This window comes from Periophthalmus magnuspinnatus, chromosome 17, assembly GCF_009829125.3.
Source record: "Periophthalmus magnuspinnatus isolate fPerMag1 chromosome 17, fPerMag1.2.pri, whole genome shotgun sequence".
Taxonomy (NCBI): domain Eukaryota; kingdom Metazoa; phylum Chordata; class Actinopteri; order Gobiiformes; family Gobiidae; genus Periophthalmus; species Periophthalmus magnuspinnatus.
Genome location: NC_047142.1, coordinates 30,409,720 through 30,429,068, shown reverse-complemented (window position 1 = coordinate 30,429,068; position 19,349 = coordinate 30,409,720). Strand labels below are relative to the sequence as shown.

Sequence of the window (19,349 nt, the reverse complement as noted above, 5' to 3'; positions counted from 1 at the left end):
TAGCCCTGGTTTAGTCCTGGTTTAGTCCATATTTAGTCCTGGTTTTGTCCTGGTTTAGTTCTAGTTTAGTCCTGGTTTAGTCCATATTTAGTCCTGGTTTAGTCCCGATTTAGTCCATATTTAGTCCTGGTTTAGTCCTGGTTTTGTCCTGGTTTAGTTCTAGTTTAGTCCTGGTTTAGTTTTAGTGTAGTCCTGATTTAGTCCTGGTTTAGTTCTAGTTTAGCCCTGGTTTAGTCCAGATTTAGTCTTGGTTTAGTCCTGGTTTAGTTCTAGTTTAGTCCTGGTTTAGTCCTGGTTTAGTCCATATTTAGTCCTGGTTTAGTCCTGGTTTTGTCCTGGTTTAGTCCATATTTAGTCCTGGTTTAGTACTGGTTTTGTCCTGGTTTAGTTCTACTTTAGTCCTGGTTTAGTTCTAGCGTAGTCCTGGTTTAGTCCTGGTTTAGTTCTAGTTTAGTCCTGGTTTAGTCCAGATTTAGTCCTGGTTTAGTCCTGGTTTAGTCCTGGTTAAGTCCTGGTTTAGTCCTGGTTTAGTCCTGGTTAAGTCCTGGTTTAGTCCTGGTTTAGTCCTTGTTCAGTCCTGGTTCAGTCCTGGTTTGTTCCATAGTCTCCAAAACTTAAAGTGATAGTATGTAACTTTTTGGTGGTGGAAAGTCACCGACATGATTCCATGGAAATATAAATTTAAGGAGAACAACATTGAAAGTTAAAACCATACTTCAGAACACTCTCCATGGAGATAGATACTTTTTATGCCATACTGTGGAATATTATAGTCAAAGAAACGATACTTCCATGGAAACCGGCAGGAACAGGCCCTTCTCCAGGCCAAATAAGAGTCAGGTTTGTGGAGATGTGAGCCCACTCAGTAAAGACACATGATTTTATTAGTGCAATAAACACAACCACAATGAAAAATAAAATAATTTTTAAACACAAACTTACCCATATACCTACTTGCTAAACTTGACAAACCTTTGTGTTAAAGTTAATTGAAGGAGGTTAGTGATGAGTAAGATTATGTACATTTAGATTTTGAAAATAAAATACTGTTGGTTCTTAATTCATAATAAAATCTGTTGATCTTAACATCGCTCGTCATGGGTCTGATGTAGTGTGATGCCCTGGTCCACAGAGCAGTTATCCCTGTAGCACCAGTGAACCTCAGCAGATACAGAGACAGATCAGAGGAGCTGAGGCAGGTCGTGCTCTACACTCCAGAGTCACACTGAGAACTGTCAACACTACTCAAGAGGAAGAGGAAGAGAGAGGGATGAAGACTACTGACCTCACTAGAGCACGGTTAACATTATTATATTCTGTTTTAGTCCTGGTTCAGTCCTGATTTAGTTCTGCTTTAGTATTGGTTCAGTCCTGGTTCAATCCTGGTTCAGTCCTGGTTTAGTCCTGGTTTAGTCCTGGTTTAGTCCAGGTTTAGTCCTGGTTTAGTCCTGGTTTAGTCCTGATCTAGTCCTGGTTTATTCCTGCATTAGTCCTGATTTAGTCCTGATTTAGTCCTGGTTGAGTCATGGTTGAGTCCTGGTTTAGTCCTGGTTTATTCCTGCATTAGTCCTGATTTAGTCCTTGTTTAGTCCTGGTTTAGTCCAGGTTTAGTCCTGGATGAGTCCTGGTTTAGTCCTGGTTTAGTCCTGGTTTAGTTCTGGTTTATTCCTGGTTTATTCCTGATTTAATCCTGGTTCAGTCCTGATTTATTCCTGGTTTAGTCCTGGTTTAGTCCTGGTTTAGTCCTGGTTTAGTCCTGGTTTAGTCCTGGTTTAGTCCTGCTTTAGTTCTGATTTCCTGAAGAGAGGGGGGAGGGATGGAGACGACTCTTTTCACTAAAACATGGTTAACATCTTTTTATATTTCAGATTAAAGATTAGACAGATTTGACCTACATTTTAGTGAACTTTATAATTTACTTTCTAGTTGGATGTGGGTAGCAGATATGACACAGAGGCAATTCCAAAAACAACCATTGTTACACATGCGCCACCTACTTGTCACTGTGGAGATGTTATTGTTCCAGTGTTCCACAGTATGGCATTTAATTTACCTATTGTCACTTATATGTACAGCATAAATTAATACGAAAAGCTTTTGTGAGGTGAGTTTTTAAACAATAAAAACAACTGAATAAATGCAAAATAAATGTTTCTTTCCACACTGAGGAACATTATAGGCAAAAGTTACATAGTGCAACTTTAATGAGATTGAAATAGATCAGTTTGGTCCTGATGAAAGTGGTTAATCTCTGAATTAGACCCACTCGCTCTCGGCCGTGCTGGGATGCCCTTACCTGCTCCTTTTGGACGAGCGAAACAGTGGGAGAGAAAGTGGAGGAGAAGACAGGCTCCTGAGGATGGACAGAAGATGCAGGGAGGGAGAGACAAACGTGAGGAGAGAGAAAAGATGAATGAATGAAAAGAGATGAAACAAAGGTGCAGGAGGGAGGAGTGCAGAGTGGTGTTAGTATACAGCTCTTTCTACCATTGACTAAGCATGAGCCAGGCCAAAGCTGTGAGGTCCTGCTGTGGCCAAGGAGTTTGTCGTAGCACACGTCAAAAAAAAGTCGCCAACTGGATTTAACTAAGCAAATATGTTGGTTGCTGCAGTTGGTCAGGTCTATGTGCAGCAACAGTCTGTGCTCAAAGAATGAGGTCAGCTGACACCTGAATATACTGAATGACCAGGTTATTCCATCAATGGATTTTTTCTTCCCTGATGGCACGGGCATATTCCAAGATGACAATGCTAGGACTCATCGGGCTCAAATTTTGAAAGAGTGGTTCAGAAGCATTAGACATCATTTTCACACATGGATTGGCCACCACAGTTCCTTCCGGCTCCATCAACTCTGGCTCCAATTCACTTTCTATTGAAAAACTGTGTCCCCTCTCTCTGTAACTGCTGCTGTCCGACGTCATTTTGGTGTTAAATATTTGTACTAACCTGCTCTGCATGATCCTGGTATTTTTATTTCACTATTGTGTCTGTAAATCAAGATATGAACATTAATAACAGACAAATCAGGCGCCTTCTTTCCCCGAGGTCACTCCCATTAGCGTTAGAAACAGGTTTGATTGACAGCGTTGCTAAGTGCCCGCTCCCTGATAAAAATTGGCTCTTTGGTTGCTATGATACATGCGGTTGGAATTGCAAATATGGAACTCGGCTCCAAAGTCGCCCCTATAACTGCTTTAGCCTCGACGAGCTTTATTTGACTGGAGCTGAATGCTATGGATGACGTCGCAATCTCTTAGTCCACTTCTTTACACATCTATATTCAGTGCAGATGGGGGCAGCTAAAATGAAGACTTCTGTAGAAATGTATTTGGTTCTTGGGTCAAGTCACTAATAGAAATGATCAGGTTCAACATTTGTCGAGTTACCGTTTGGATATTCCAGTTCATGTGTTTCAGCTTCTTATTAAATGTTGCCATTTTGAGGACAGTTGACCATTCAAAAGATATATTTTGTTTTGAAACTTTATGGTAACAGTCATCATTCTGAAACCCACGGATGGAGAAAACTGGGTCTTGCCCCCATCTGGGAGTATGACATCATCACACTTTAGAGTCTGAAAACCAATAAATGTGAGTGAATGAACAAGGTGAACATGGCGACAGGACACTGCCTCCACCAACCCAAAGATCGTAGGATTGATTCTCACTAGGTCCAGAATGTATAATGTTGATGTTGTGTGCTTGGGTAAGACACTCCATCTTGGCTAGTGTGCATGTGGTGATGAACGTGTGAGTTTTGGTGGTGGTTGGAATGGCAAATGATGCAGATTGGCAGCCTCATTTCTGTCAGTCTGTCCCAGGGCAGCTATGACGACAGATGTAACTTACTACCACCAGGAATGAATGAACAATACAGAGTAAAGTGTCCAAAAAAAGTGCAGTGTAGATCAAGTTCAGTATCATTTGTTATCTCTCAAAAGAATCAGAAACAATATCAACAAACCCTACAGCTGTCAGCCCGTCCTGTGTTAGCTTAACGTACAACAGCGTGACAGCGCAGTGACAGCGGGGCTCCCTAAATGTTTGGCATTTCGTTACAGGGGCGGAGCTTAATGTTCTATGTCCCTAAGCCCTATACTGAAAACTTAAATGAACTGTTTCTAAACTTAATCCTAACCAAAAGCTGCTAGTGAAATAATATACACAGGTCAACAATCAACATTTGTGAAAACTGTGAAAATATGGAACACTAAGCTCCGCCCCATGACAAAGTGCTGAACTATTTCTAGAAAATGAATCCAAATATGAGGGAAGAGCAAAGTCCAGCCAGCAAACAGTGATTGGTAAAAGCCCCAAACTGAGCCATACAAAGTGAACGGACCGCGTCGGCCCCATGCTCAAACGTGATTGGCTGAGGTCAGTTTGCAGCAACCAATGGGAGGAGCTTACCCACAACTGCTCCGACAGAGAGAGAGGGACAGAGGGGTCCAGGGCGACAGACAAGTCCTCCTGAAGAGTAACAACAGCCAGGGGTCAATGTGTTTAAAGGGGAATGAGAGAACGAGGGAGAGAGTGAAAGAGAGAGCCAAGTTCTCCTGGAGAATTAAGAGGAAGTGTTTATTTAAAAGAAATAAAAGAGGAAAGAGGAAAAGAGATGGACAGATAGAGAGAGGAGAGAGGAGAGAGAGAGATCTGGGTGAGAGATAAGTTCTGAGAGGTTAAAACAGAGGAGAGAGAGATAGGGAGACAGAGTGAGAGATAGAGAGAGACGAGAGAGAAAGAGGGAGGGAGGGAGAGAGAGATAGATAGGGAGAGACGAGAGAGAAAGAAGGAGGGAGGGAGAGAGAGAGAGAGAGGGCATTGTTGTGTCCGAATGAACAGAGGAGTGACTGAAAGGAGGAGGCTGACCATAGAATACTGATGAAGAGGAATGAGGCCAAAAACAAGGTTACATCACTAACTTTCATTCATTTAAGTCTTAACCACCTGAGCAATCGTGAGTATTTACAACACCACCTGCTGCTCTGTCTCTAAGCAGGTGAAGTCAGGCCTGGGGAGAAGCGAGCTCACCCACAGTAAGAAGATATGTTTTTTAAAGTAATACAAATGTAAGTGATGGAATAAATGTTAAAGGCAATCCCTCTGCCACCTGCTTCTCTTTGGAGAGAAGCAGGTGGCTGATCACACACCTGAAATGTTACACACTGAAGCTTTAAAATATATTTGTTATTTTCTTTCAGGAGTTTTATCCCAAACTGAAGTCATTTAAACTCATTTCTTCGTTTTCTTTAAAAGCAGGATGCTGGTTTGTGTCAGTGGGCGGTGTGGGATAATCTTATGTAATCTGAAGCTGTGAGTGAAACGACGCCAGAGCTGCTGCAGATCTGAGCTTCTGAAGCAAAAGAGATCAGGACTTTAAATCTGCAGAGAGACGGCCCTGTCTGCTCCTGTCTGCTCCTGTCTGCTCCTGTCTGCTCCTGTCTGCTCCTGTCTGCTCCTGTCTGCTCCTGTCTGCTCCTGTCTGTACCAGCATCTGCTCTGGTCTGTGACTCCATTTGCTCTGGTCTGCCCCTATTTGCACCCTGCACCCTGTTTCCTGCCTGCTCATCTGGCTCTGCTCCTGTCTGCATCCTGAACCCTCTCATCTCCTCTTGTCTGCATCTCCCCTTCAGGTCCTGTCTGCTGCCCATCTGCTCCTGTCTCCTTGTGAGTTTTACAGTGCAAATTAACCTGGAACAGCAAACACTATTCAGACCATTTTTAAAACTAGGCTTACAGGCTGGATGCACTTTGATCTAATGAGGCAGGTTACGGTGGATAAGCTCTAGGAAAATATGAGTGCCAATATAATGGGCCATAACCAAATATTACACACTTCCTTTAAAGTTAAACACAGCAGCGCGGTTACTTGACTGTTGCTATAGTAAACAGAACAGATCCAAACCTTCTTGTCCTGGCTGGGCTCTCTCTCCTGAGGCTGATCTTCTGCTGAGGCCACCTTCACCACTTCCTGTTTCTTGTTGATTCTGTTTTTCCAGTCTTCTTCTCCGCTCTTCTTCAGCAGCGCCACCCTGAAACACAAAAATAGCAAAAAATAACAGTAAGCTAATCATGATCTGGCATTGTAAAACAACAGGAATTGCATTAAAACTATGTTGAAGGCCTTAAAGCTGCTCTACCAGATTTTTAGTGTGTTAAAAATGTAAAAAAAAACTAATTAGTTCATTTTAAACAGTTTGCAGTGTTCCAAAGCTACTCCTCACTCACATTATACCTTCAGAGCATCCTAATCATTCACTGTGTGGTTTATAAGTGCTTTTCACATCTTTCTGAGGCCAGAGAGGAGTTTTGCCTTGATGGTATGTTAACAAGAACTAGCATGCTAATACGCACTTCCTGATTATGGGACAATTACATGCTTTATATTTAGACAGTACACAGTTGACTTATTTTGAACTCAGGATCTGCTTATACAATATATTTGTACTGGGGCAAGACAAATTTAGCTCAAATACATGGACTTACAGGACATTAAGGACGCCATTCAATCCAGAGCTAACAGTTCTCCCTAATATCTCCTTTAAGGGTGGAAAACTAGGTTACAGCATCTTGACCCTCCTCCCCCTTAAGTTTAAATGGACTATACAAAAGCTTAGTGGGGCATGCTAACCTATCGCTATGGGCCAGTCTAAAGTAGGTTTAGCCTCTTTAACGTGGACAGAGTAGAATCCAGGGCAGAGCGAGGGAAGTGTCTCTGTGGGAAACACTGGTGCTCAGAATCAGAGCCTGATTCTAAAAATGACTCCCTCCTACAGCAGAACACTGGAGAGCGCTGGACGAGCAGATCACCATCAGACACACAGGATTTACAGTAAAGTTAAGATGAAGATAAAGATCCTAGGTTATGTTAAATTACGTTTTTAAGCTTTTAACCACGTTTTAATGTTCAAGTGTGGATTTAGATACGTCATAACTCTGTAACTAATGGTGACACTGTATTGTTCTCTGCTGATCTACTGTTCTGAATACGTTTTTATACATTTTGCTCAACTAAACTTTGAAGGAAAAAAGTCTGAATGCAGTTGATGTATTTACTGTGCTACTGACTAATCGATTATCGCAATATGTACTGTAAAAGAGAAATTCAATTGTGTCACTGGACAAAAGCTTTAGAGTGAAGACGTTTAACAGCTCATCCAAGCCACTTCTTTAGTTCTGGTCAGATTAGTGCTAGACACTGCCTTATATCTGTCTGAAGAAGGCGCTAAATACACTGAAGCTAACACATCTGTTTGTTTAGAGTTTCTGTTTGTTGACGAGGTCTGTTGAACTGTGTCTGAGTCATGACTTGCATAATCTTTCAGGCTCGTAATGGGTACTCTCACACCTACACTGCCTGGCCAAAAAAAAAAGCCTCCACCTGGATTTAATTGAGCAAAAATGTTGGGGTTGCTGCAGTTGGTCAGGTCTAGGTTCAGTCTGTGCTCAAAGAATGAAGTCAGCTGACACCTGAATATACTGAATGACCAGGTTAGTCCATCAATGGATTTTTTCTTCCCTGATGACACGGGCATATTCCAAGATGACAATGCCAGGATTCATCGGGCTCAAATTGTGAAAGAGTGGTTCAGGAGCATGAGACATCATTTTCACACATGGATTGGCCACCACAGAGTCCAGACCTTAAACCCATTGAGGATCTTTGGGATGTGCTGGAGAAGGCTTTGTGCAGCGGTCAGACTCTACCATCATCAATGCAAGAGCTTGGTGAAAATTAATGCAACGCTGGATGGAATTGCAGAAGCGAAATTAAAACAATGCAACAGTAAATATGTGACGTAATCAAAGCTAAAGGCGGAACAACCAAATATTAGAGTGTGTGAACTTTTTTTGGTGGTGACTTTTTTTTTGCCCAGGCAGTGTATTAGCAGCTAATAGGCGGTTAATAGACCTAGCTAACAAACACACACTGTAAACAAACAGGTGTGTTAGCATCAGTGTAGTTAGCTCCTCTTTTCAAACAGATATAAGGCAGTGTCCAGCAGGAATCTGACCAGAACTGAAGAAGCGTCTTGGATGATCAGCCAAACGTCCAACTGACAGAATAGTTTTTCTTTTGCTGTGGATCATTCCTGGACGACTGAGGGATTACACAGACGTTGCCATATTGTGCGTTTAGCAGCATTGTAACAATCGTATTGAATTGTGAAGGACTCTGTGACTCATAGCCCCTTTATTCAGTACATTATTTAAAGATGCACGATGTAACTTTATGGGTAGAGGGCCCGCTACCAACTTGTTTCCATGGAGATGTTATTTGCTTTGTATGTTTCACAGTATGGCATTAAACCTATGTAGAACCACAGGTGACGCCACCAGACCAAGTTACAGGTCATATCTGTGGAGAGGCAATGGTGGTCACAAAAAGACTACATGTTTTTCAAGTTATGTGAATAAAAACACCTTAGTTTGAATAAATGCAAGACAGATACACTTAATATAATACTGAGGAATATTCAAGATAAAGCAATAATAACTCCATGGAGACAAGCAAGTGGCTGACCCCTCCACGAAAAGTTACATACATTCACTTTACTTTATCATTTTGAAAGTGTGACTTCATAAAGCTACTAGAACACAGGAGGTATAGTAATACAGAAGTTCACTGTTGCTTGATCATGGTGTGAATCATGAAAAATCGTTCCATTGTGAAAACTAATATTTGACATAGTGAGATCCCAAATCATGCCGTTCCCTGAGCTTGTCTCACCTCTCCTTGATGGACATCTGTTTGCTGGACATGGCGTCTGACTCGGTGGGGGACAGTAGCTCTGGAGGACTCAGATCTTCGCTCCGGTCCAGAGACAAGACCTGGGACTTAACCAGAGGCTGTGGGAAGGAGGTGGGTTTGGGCGGGATTTGCAGAACTCCCACCGGCTTAGCGCTGGGGCTACTCTGGTACGGTTTGGGTAAGGTGAGGGGGGGCTGGTGGTACCCTGCAGGTTTTGGGGCAGTCTGGGGGGAGTGGGTGAACGGTTTGGGGTATGTGGGAGGCGGCTGAGGGGCCTGGGGGGGCAGGTAGGACGCTGGTTTGGGCTGAGTGGGAGGAGGCTGTTGAATGAACGGCTTCGGGAGCGTTTGAGGAGGTTGGACGGTGGGCTGATGATGATGATGAAGAGGAGGAGGAAGATGAGGGCCGCTGGAGACGTGAGAAACGGTTCGAGATGAGACTTTAGCGACCAGAGGCTTTAGAGGAGCAGGATCAAGGACATCTGCAGAGAGAAAAAAACAATATAAGATGTTATGTATTTGGCTGATTAAATGTCATTCTCAAACACACTTGTATTGTTAAAATCCAAAGATAAGATAAGATAAGCGTAAGAAAATGGACGTCCATTTTCTTACGCTTATCTGGGGCAACAGTTTAAGCAGGGACTCGCAGACTTCCCACACCCCAGACACTTCTTCCAGCTGCTGCGGTGGGACCCCAAGAAATGGACATTTGCTTTACCATCTGAAAAAGGACTTCACCGTTGTATAAACTGTGCTAAATAACAAATAAACTTCGCCTCGCCTCGCCATCTTTGTTGGCACATAAGACAACACATCTGATGAGTAAATCTCTGAGGGATTTGAAAAGTCCAGACAAAGCTTTGCAAAATGCTGATGCAGGTGGATGTAGAAGTTAAACAGATGCTGCCTTGGATTAGGATTAAACCTGTGTAACACGCAGAGGCACGAGTGGCTTCAGCAAAAACATCAGGGATCCAGGAAGAAGAGGCATTGTCCTGGACGTGACACCACTTCCTCTTTCATTTTAAGATGTTAAAGACGTGCAAAAAGACATTCAACCTCACAAGAACCAAAGACAGAACACATTTCCAAACATTTGCAAAGCTTCAGTTGTAATATCGTTCTGTTCATTCTATAAACAAAGAAATCGAGTTGTAAATTGTAAGAATAAGAAGGTTGGGGCAATCAGACCAAAACCTGCTTTTCAGGACCTGAAAGCACTCATTTTTGTCTGTCTGTCTATATATTTTCAACATAAGAGTTAGTATCTCGTTGCTAAGGCTGCAGTCGACTAAAGACATTCTTACTTGACTAAAAAGTGGGGCGTGGCAAAAGCTATCAAAAGCTATCAAAACTATTATGTATCTATGCATCTGACCTGAACTGCGCTCACAAGACTACACCTGCAGGGGGAGCTCACGCAAAGACAACTGCTGTATTTATGCAGAAAAAACACACTAGGAAACAATGTTCTATATAAAAACTTGTGAATCCTAAATTTAATGTGTCTTTTTACATAGAAATACCAAATATTCAGCTCATTCCCCTACTAACTTCTGCTTTCTGCTGTTGTCCCATATAAATTTAGGGCGATTATGACTCCACCAAGCGATTAATCGACTAAACGGCTCTACTAGTTGCTTTATCTATGTCGATCCAAAACTAGAGGCTTACTCAGACACGCCCCCTTTTTATATTGTACCTGCTCCTTCAGTCTCTCTCTCTCTGATGCTTTTGCCCTCGTTCCTCTTTAACAGTGAAAGGACCACCCCTGAACCTAGTCTGCAGCAACCCTTTAAACCAGGTCACTCCTTTGTATGCCTCGACACGGCCTTTGTATAAACCAGGACTAAAGCAGGACTAAAGCAGGGCCAAAGCAGGACTAAAGAAGGACTGAATCAGAACTGAACCTGGACTAAAACAAGGCTAAAGACGGACGGAACCAAGACCAAATCAGGAATAAAAGAAGACTACACTAGTACTTGACCCCAAGGACTAAACCAAGACTAAAAACTAGGTCAGAACCAGGTCTAATCCATCTGAAAATCAGGTCTAAACCAAGACTAAAACAAGACTACAATATGACTAAACCGGCACTGAATTAGGACTACACAGGGACTAAACCATAAGACCTAAACCAGGTCTACACCAAGACTAAAACAAGACTGAAAAAGGACTCAACCCAGACTATGTCACGAAATTATGACAAAACAAGGATTTAAATAAGGCTACAGTCTACATCAAGATTAAGGCAGGACCAAACCAGACAGGACAAGACTAAACCAGGTCTAATTCTGGACTAGAGCTGGACTAAACCAAGCAAAATTCATTGCAGGGTTAGAAAAAAAGGTCTAAACCAGGACTAAACCAGAACTAAACCAGGATTAAACCAGGACTAAAGCAGGACTAAACCAGGATTAAACCAGGATTAAACCAGGACTAAAGCAGGACTAAACCAGGATTAAACCAGGACAAAACCAGGACTAAACCAGGACTAAGGCAAGGCTAAAGCATGGCAAAGCAGGACTAAACCAGGACTAAGGCTGGACTAAACCAGGACAAAACCAGGACTAAACCAGGACTAAACCAGGACTAAACCAGGACTAAACCAGGACTACACCAGGACTGAACCAGGACTAAACCAGGACTAATAGAGCTATAGATCTGGTCATTTAAGACTAAACCATCAGCTAAATCAGAACTAAAGCAAGACTAATGCAGGACTGAATCAGGATTAAACCAGGACTAAACCTGGTCTAAACCAGGTCTAAACCAGCCCTGACTGCCATACTTAAAGGGGCTCCCTGTATCCCCCAAAATCTGTGAGCCCAAACACAACCCGGGGTTTCCTATATTAGACAAAGAGCCATGTGGGTGAATGAATGGTAAAATATGCTAATTAGATACTGCCCCAGACGTCTATCTCTTTTCCCCTCCCTCCCTCTTTTTCTCTCTCCCTCCCTCTTTCTCTCCATCTCTCTCTCCCTCTTTCTATTTGATGCATGCCCCTCTCTATCTCTCTCTGTCTCTTTTTCTTCACTCAACCAAAGCAAATAGCCCCAAGCTGACAAATGCAATAGAGATCAATGAATGGACAGAACATTGTGAGCCATAGATTTTTCTACATTTTTCTCCTCCTAATTTAAAAGTCTTACCTGAAACGCGTTGAGGAGCGGAGGGGATGGGAGCGGCTGGTTCACTCCTCCGCGCTGCTAAAGAACCCAAGTCGTCATATTGGTGCGTGTGGCGTTCGCGGTCCCTGTCAAAATGCAGTAAATCGTGGCTCTCCTCGCGTTCCCAGGCCCCTCCCTCCTGTGCTGCTGGTCTCTCTGCCCCGAGGAGAGAGGAGGGGGCGGGCTGGGGGTCCTGCTCACCACTGGGGCTCATGGAGAAGTATTTTGGCGTCCTTTCCTGGTGGCTGGTGGTACTGCTGCAAAGAGGAACAGAATGTATAGATCATTATGTACTATTGACCAAAGCACTGCAGTGTAGGATGGATTTATCAAGCAAAACGGTCAGAGGGATTGGATATTTAGAGGCACTTTTTATCTTAACTAGTGTTTCATTAGAGATTTTATACATTTTAAATACATTTGAATACAATAAATTATTAATACTATGTTTCAAATGACATCACAACATTCTATAGACCATATTCAGCCCTGCCCACTTTTTTTCTTTTTTTACAACATCTTGCAGAGGTAATGACATAAACAAATAATATGGGAATTGCAGCTTTTGTGAGGCATAAAAAGGAGCAAATTATAAAACCAAAATTAAAACAAAAGGACTTGGGACACTGAATATAAAATTTTCTTGGGACAGACACATTTAAGCAATTTCAGGAAGGAGTAAAATAAAATGTTGAAAGCAGCAGGCGGAGTTTCTCCATTTACAACAATGAAAATGGTATTTAGTCAAAAGGAAAACAATATTCACAGAGTCAGTTACATTTCTATCCACATGATTCATAAAAAATAAAATATGATTAACATTTAAATTTGGGAAGTTTGGTTTTGAGCGATAAACACTCTCTAATGTCACACACTTTGCCTGTAAATGCTACTAAACTGTCTTTGTGGTGGCACTTCCGGTTAAGTGGAAATTCCATTCATTTCAATAGAGAATTTGTGTAAAATATTCAATGTTCATGTGACCAACAAGTCCACACTGCACTGATTCTCGAGGTTTCAAACGGCTCTGTCCTTATAGAACTTATTTACTGTTAAGATCGACAGCCTCATGCAAAATAATACAACCTGAATGACAATGGTGGTGTCCATGGCAACTTTCAGAATAACAATACTAGACCAATATTTTTTAATACAGATGGAGCAGCTAAAATTTATATAATTGAAATGCAGATTTGTGTTGTAATACAGTGAGTTCTTGGGTCTAGTCACCGAGTCATTTGTGAATTTACCTCTGATATTTCATGGTAAAGTACAATTTGATCAATAGAGAAAGGTTTTATATTTTATATTTTTTATGAAGAAAAAGAAACAGAACCTAAGACTTACCTGGATTCATGTTAATAGTAATTTTGGGGGGAAAAAAGTTCTTAAGTCTGTCAGTTTTAATATAGCAGTTATTTTAGTCAATAAATGTCACACAAATCCAATAAAAGTCTGTAATATATCTGAACAACCCAAAATTAGAATGGAATAGAAATAGTTACTGAATTATATAACACCCCTTTGCCCAAAAATAAATGAATAAAGTTTTCACCTCTTGAGCGCCCTCTCCTGGTATAAATTGGTGCTGCCTGTAGGAGGAGGAGGTTGCTGCTGATGCTGTTGGTTTGGGACATACGACACCGAGTGATGGAGATGGTGCTGAGCGCTGTCGTCATGGTAACTGCCCCTGTCTCCCATCACTGCAGCAATGGAAGCTTTGGAGGTGACCGCAGCGACGGACCGAACCAACGAGGCGGACAGCGGCTCCAGTCGGGCCTCTGCTCCGTGTTTGAGCTGGAAAAATAACCAGAGAATGTCTAGAAAAACCTCGACACATTGGGAAGAACAAACTACAGGCAAATCTATATTCACTCATCAGATTTTGGGACAGTTTTCTCTCTCAAAGCACTATAAACTTTTGTTTGTAAATTAAGAGTTGAATATACACTTTAAAGGATATATGACGTACATGGGCAACTGGAACTTCAAAGTTATCTGAGATCAGAAATGAACTTTATTTGTTCCATACTTCTGGATGAATTAATTAAAATTAACCAATATGAGTTTTTTCATGGCTGAAGCCGATTGTTTGAAATCCTGAGAAACCAGGATTATTTTCCCCAATCGATTTTAATTTAAACTTACCTCAAACTCACCCACAAGATGTTTTTTTTTTTTACCATAAACCTTTAAGAGAGCTGTGTTGTCTCAATACATTTAAGTAAAATAAAATTTTGTGTGTATTCTTTAGGCAGCAGGTTTGCCAAAACAAAATATATCGGCCTGTGCTGGAGATTTAAGGCCGACAGCTGATACGCTAAAAAGCACAAATATCGGCCCGACATATCATCCAACTGATATATCGGTCTATCTCTAGACAGGAGTCCCCATATACACAGTGTTTTGCAAAAGATGAAAACTTTAGTCACTTCCAAAAAAGTATCATCCAAAATACATTTGACCTGCATTTGACCACTTGAGAAGTGATCTTATTTTACGTCACATACAAACCAGCATTCACATATTCAAGAGCAAACAGCCCTGATGAATCCACCATTTGATCATCAACATGCAGCTCCATTCACGTTTTTCCAGCTGAAGTCATCCATGCTTGATATCTCCATTCAAGCATGTCCAGGCCAGAAAAGCGCACATCCAAAAACTACAGAGGCCATGGTCTCCAAAGAAGCTTCACAAACACAAACCAAGGCAAGGCTGCACCATTCAGACATTAATCCACTAATCTAACGACTAACAGTGTTTGTAAATCAGGATTCAGTTCAAAATGCACATTTGAAATAGCAAGAAGACTGATATCTGATATCTATCTAATGCAAGAATCCCATGCATCTCAGAACATGTTTGTAGAGGTCCAAACTACAGGGTTGAACCAGACGCATCTGAAGCTTTCACAAACAGCAGCAGAAACACAGAGGAGTCTTACATGAGGAGCTGGAGCTGAGTCTATGTCTCCATTACTCACTGCAGACTGTGCAGAGGGGCCCTCGGCCTCCTGTCAGGACACCAGGGCTTCACTATTACACAAGCTCAGAGAGTGATAATGAACTGTGCTACAATAGTGTGCTACAATCTCTCATGACAAACAGGCTTCCACAGGCTAACAGCCCAGCATGGTCAGCTATGGTCTGTGCAATACATTTATTGTGCAAGAGTCAAAGTAAAAATAGACAAAAATATCTGAGCTAGAGCTTAGATTGCTGTGTTTAACACGTTTTGTTGATTAGCGATATAGTATATTTTTCCCTAAATCCTTTAATTATAATGATATATTTTTATGTGAAGACAGTAAAAAATATTCCAATTCAATGTTATGTTTTAGAGTATTTGAATGTGGAGGCATGTACTCCTCCACTGGCTCTATGGACACTAGGATTGTAGTCGACTAATGACATTTTTGGTGGGCTAAAGATATGTTCTGCCGATCAATGGGTTGTTTTAAAAGAGGGGGTGGCAAAAGGTCTCAAAACTATTACGTATTTCTATGCATCTGACCCAAGCTGCACTCACAAGACTACACCTGCAGGGAGAGTTCATGCAAAAACAACCATTTATACTGAAGTACTAGGACTTTGTGTATTTATATGTAAAAGGCTGATAAAACTCATGATTTACTTCCAAATCTTCAGCAAACACACTCCTCTCAGATGTTGTCCCATATAAATCCTTATAGTTGAAATAAAATTATTAACTGACTAATATAAATATTGGTTGACTAAGACTCTATCAGCCGATTAATTGAGTAAATGACTGAAGGACAACAGCCCTGAGGGACAGGTCCAAAGGTGGAGTGCCACAGGTAAACTTCAGCTGACATGTGTTTGTGGTCCTCTCTAAAGCTGTGGTGTTGCATGTTGTACCTGCTCCACCTCCTCGTGTGTGATTGGCTGAGTCTGGAAGCGTGCGTTGGCTCTCCTCTGCCTCGTGTCTCTGGCTCCGTCTGCAGAGGGAGGTTCTGTCACAGCCAAACGGTTAAACAGAGCCATTTTCTCAGACAGACTCAAAGTGGACAGGTCCGGTTCATCTGGACCCAGCTCCAGGGCCTCTGCCTCTCCTCCTCCACCCAGACCAGGCCTCTCAGGGGGGGCCTGGAGCTCACGAGGGTCCCCTGAGGAGTCTGGATGGGCCTGGACACTGAATGAGAGATTCGAAGTTAATGAGTTAGCCTTTTTTTTTTTAAATATTACATAACATTGTGGAATAGGAAAATAGGTTGATTAAATATATACTATTGCTATTTAGACTTTAAATAGACTTGACTACTTCTGTCCACCTTGATTGTAGATTAGTTGAGAAAAATCACCTCCTTATGTAGTTTCTATGTAAGGAATAAGATAAAAAAATAAAAAAAAAGAAAAGCTGCTAGTACTCTGCATAGTGAAGAGAATTTGTTGCGTGGAAAGTCCAGAATGCGCTCTGTGTAAAAATTCAGACATCAGTCTGGTCCCCGCTCCCCGCAGGCTCAAACACGGCAGTCCGATATTTCAGTGATGTATGTGAAACAAAGGAGCTGATTGGTCACACATCATTTTGAATAAAATCAAATTTCTCTCCCCTCGCTCATTGATTCTGCAGAAATCCACCATTTTTCAGTCCCTGTGATATTTTTTACTTTTTTACTCGTAAACAGCCATATTCGTTTTGATATGGACGGACCATGCGTGTCCCTGATTGGCTAATCCATCTGTCAGTCATATCCATCTGAACTCAGGGCGATTCAGCAGTGACCAGACTCACATCTGACTCTGTTAAATGGACTGGAACTGGAGTTCTTGCTCCCTGTGCTAGCATTTACATTGTATAATGTCTCAAATACACTATCTCCATGTTCCTACACATTATTTTAAGATACACAATGACAAGTTCCAAGGCTAAGAGGCTAAAAAAAAGTAAAAAAATCCAAAATTGAATAATGCATAATACTGGACCCATAAGCACGCTGGGTAGTTGGTAGTTGACAATAGCACATTTTCTGCTTCTAGTGGTCAGGGAAAATGAGAACAGTGGGAAATGCTAGTGATGAAAATATAATCTCCAGGGGTGTAACAGACACAAACATGCGTCCATCATTTTAAGAAGCAGACAGCCGGTAGTACCTGGTGTTATGGGGGTGGTCTGCTGAGGGGCTGGGGACTCGCTGCTGTGAGGGGTCTGTGTCACTGAAGGAGGACAGAGCGCAGTCACACAGGGAGGGGGCAGACTCAGAACATGACCATGCACTTTAGATTCTGAAGTTAGATTATTGATATTTTGCAGCTGATGTCGTCAACTTTCCATGGGGGTGTAATGTAGAGTTTTATTTTAGCACAATCTGACCGTAAAGAACTAATTTAGCTGGAACGTAACATTACAGACAGTTGGTCAAACTCACCTTTTATTAAAAATCAAACACCTAAACACGACCATGATGAAGGCTCAAGTTGGAAAATGTGTCGTTGAAATGTTAAGTTTTCAGACGATCTTAAGTCTCAGGATAATGTGTGCGTTGTGTCACCATACTGTAGTAAGTGCTGAACATTTCACCATACACATACATGCAGAACACCGCCAGCGTGACATCACTGCAAAGTCTCAATAGTTGATTTCAAATGGGATTGTGAAGATTAAAGTTTGAAGAGTTTGGGGTTGAATATCTGAGGGTCACCTGGAAGCGTTGACCACTTCTCTGTTGGTGACTGGTTGTGTGTGAGATCTGTCCTGGACCCTGCGAAGGCGTCGATCCACAGCCGCGTTTCGAGAGCGCGGTTTGGGCACGCCTCCCTCAGACGTGCGCTCCAGCTCCTGAGCAAAGTAAAACAGGCCAGGTACAAAGGGTCAGTAAATACCATGTACTAGTCCAGTTGTCCCTCACTATATCGCGGTTCACCTTTTGCGTCTTGCTGCTTCGTGGATTTTTTTTTTGTGTGTGCCATTTTACATGCTTTTTTACAGCGTATGAACGTGCATTGTGTTCTGTGTCCTGATTGGCTAAGGGACTGTAGACTATTGTCCATCAGTCTCCTCCGTGCCGTGTCTTCTGTACAGTACAGAATGTGTTCAGACAAATTTACATAAACGTTGGATTGCAGTGTGACTCTGAAGTGCTGTATGTTTGCAAGTTTTCTACCCGACAAAACCCACAATGTCAATGAAACATTCTGATTTCAGAAACACTTTGGACTTAAGTGTTTCTCTGCACAGAGAGGCGCCTCTGTGGATACCATTGGAGCAGAGACACGAGAACAACACATTTAAAGAAATCATCGAGGAAGAGGGATACAATATACGAAGGTTTGAACTTTGAGAGAGTTTAAACAAGAGACAAATGTGAGAAAATGTTAATGCCTGTGTGAGAAAAGTGTATAAAGTGTGTGGTGAGGGGTTTTACAGCTGCAAAACATATAGAATAATTGTAAAAAATAAAGCTGATACTTCTCGGATTTTGCCTGTTGTGGGTTATTTTTAGAACATAACCCCGCGATAAACAAGGGACCACTGTAATGTTTACCCTGAACAGTGATCTTTTAGCAGCCACGCTCATCTTGGCTCGTTCGTCCAGTTTCTCTTCATCTGATGGAAAAAGAAAAGAACACAGCTGATTTACACTTAACTTACACATATAAATCTTTACAATGCTTTCTTTCTTTTTTACTGTGTATTATTTTGCATAGCTAAGGAGCTAAATATCATGGCTTTGATTCATAGTTGCAAATTAAATGTGGTTGTTGGTTGTTTGTTTATTTGGATCCCCATTAACTGTCACCAAATCGACAGCTACTCTTCAGGACTGACGTATAAATTGTCTTCTTAAACCAAAATATTCTTCCTCCCTTCATGATGTTGATACATTTGATTGCATTCTAAGTTCTTAATCTGTTAAAATACATGAAAAATATTGTAATTTTTCATTTAAGTGGTGAAAATGTGCGTGTTAGTAAATTATATCACTATTGGCATCTGTTCTGATGTAATTATATTTGTGAAAATGATAACTCACCTTCTCCGTCCTGCAGCTGTGCGGGACTCAATCTGCCCCTACACAAAAAACACACTATTAGAAAAGCAGTATTTGTTATGTTTGTGTCCCATAGCGCCCCCAGCTGACCGGTCAGACTCCAGCCTTTCCGCTGAGGTGATGGGTTGGGTCCTGAAGCGCTCGGACATGCGGCTGTCTCCCGGAGTGATGTACCGCCTGGGCCTCCTGCTGCGGTCAGGCTCTGCTCCACCGGCTCCACTGGCTCCACCAGCTCCACCAGCTCCACCGGCTCCACCGGCTCCATCGGCTGCACGGTCCACCAGGGAGGGGTCGGCTTTGGGCTGATCACTGAGAGGAGGAGGAGGGAGGAAAGATTGAAACTGGTGTTAATGAATTATAAATCTATAAAATGATTACATAAAATACAGTAAACATACGTAGAGG

General features: G+C 41.9%; 1 protein-coding gene across 10 annotated transcripts in view; it reads right to left on the bottom strand.

Annotated features, from left to right (window-relative positions):
• The window catches only part of LOC117384838 (supervillin-like), a 51,499-nt gene that overhangs the window by 19,150 nt on the left and 13,000 nt on the right, over positions 1 to 19,349 (bottom strand). For 6 of the 10 annotated variants that reach the window (XM_055228468.1, XM_055228469.1, XM_055228461.1 and 3 more), the window contains 13 exons: positions 19,035 to 19,253; positions 18,927 to 18,964; positions 18,438 to 18,499; positions 17,595 to 17,731; positions 17,047 to 17,109; positions 15,811 to 16,084; positions 14,877 to 14,945; positions 13,485 to 13,726; positions 11,912 to 12,186; positions 8,734 to 9,235; positions 5,908 to 6,034; positions 4,413 to 4,472; positions 2,297 to 2,353 (listed from right to left, as the gene is read on the bottom strand). In XM_055228468.1, coding sequence (XP_055084443.1) covers positions 2,297 to 2,353; positions 4,413 to 4,472; positions 5,908 to 6,034; positions 8,734 to 9,235; positions 11,912 to 12,186; positions 13,485 to 13,726; positions 14,877 to 14,945; positions 15,811 to 16,084; positions 17,047 to 17,109; positions 17,595 to 17,731; positions 18,438 to 18,499; positions 18,927 to 18,964; positions 19,035 to 19,253 — 2,125 coding nt within the window. The remainder of the gene's footprint in view (positions 1 to 2,296; positions 2,354 to 4,412; positions 4,473 to 5,907; positions 6,035 to 8,733; positions 9,236 to 11,911; positions 12,187 to 13,484; positions 13,727 to 14,876; positions 14,946 to 15,810; positions 16,085 to 17,046; positions 17,110 to 17,594; positions 17,732 to 18,437; positions 18,500 to 18,926; positions 18,965 to 19,034; positions 19,254 to 19,349) is intronic. The other 4 variants (XM_055228462.1, XM_055228464.1, XM_055228465.1 and 1 more) reach the window with 4 other exon arrangements.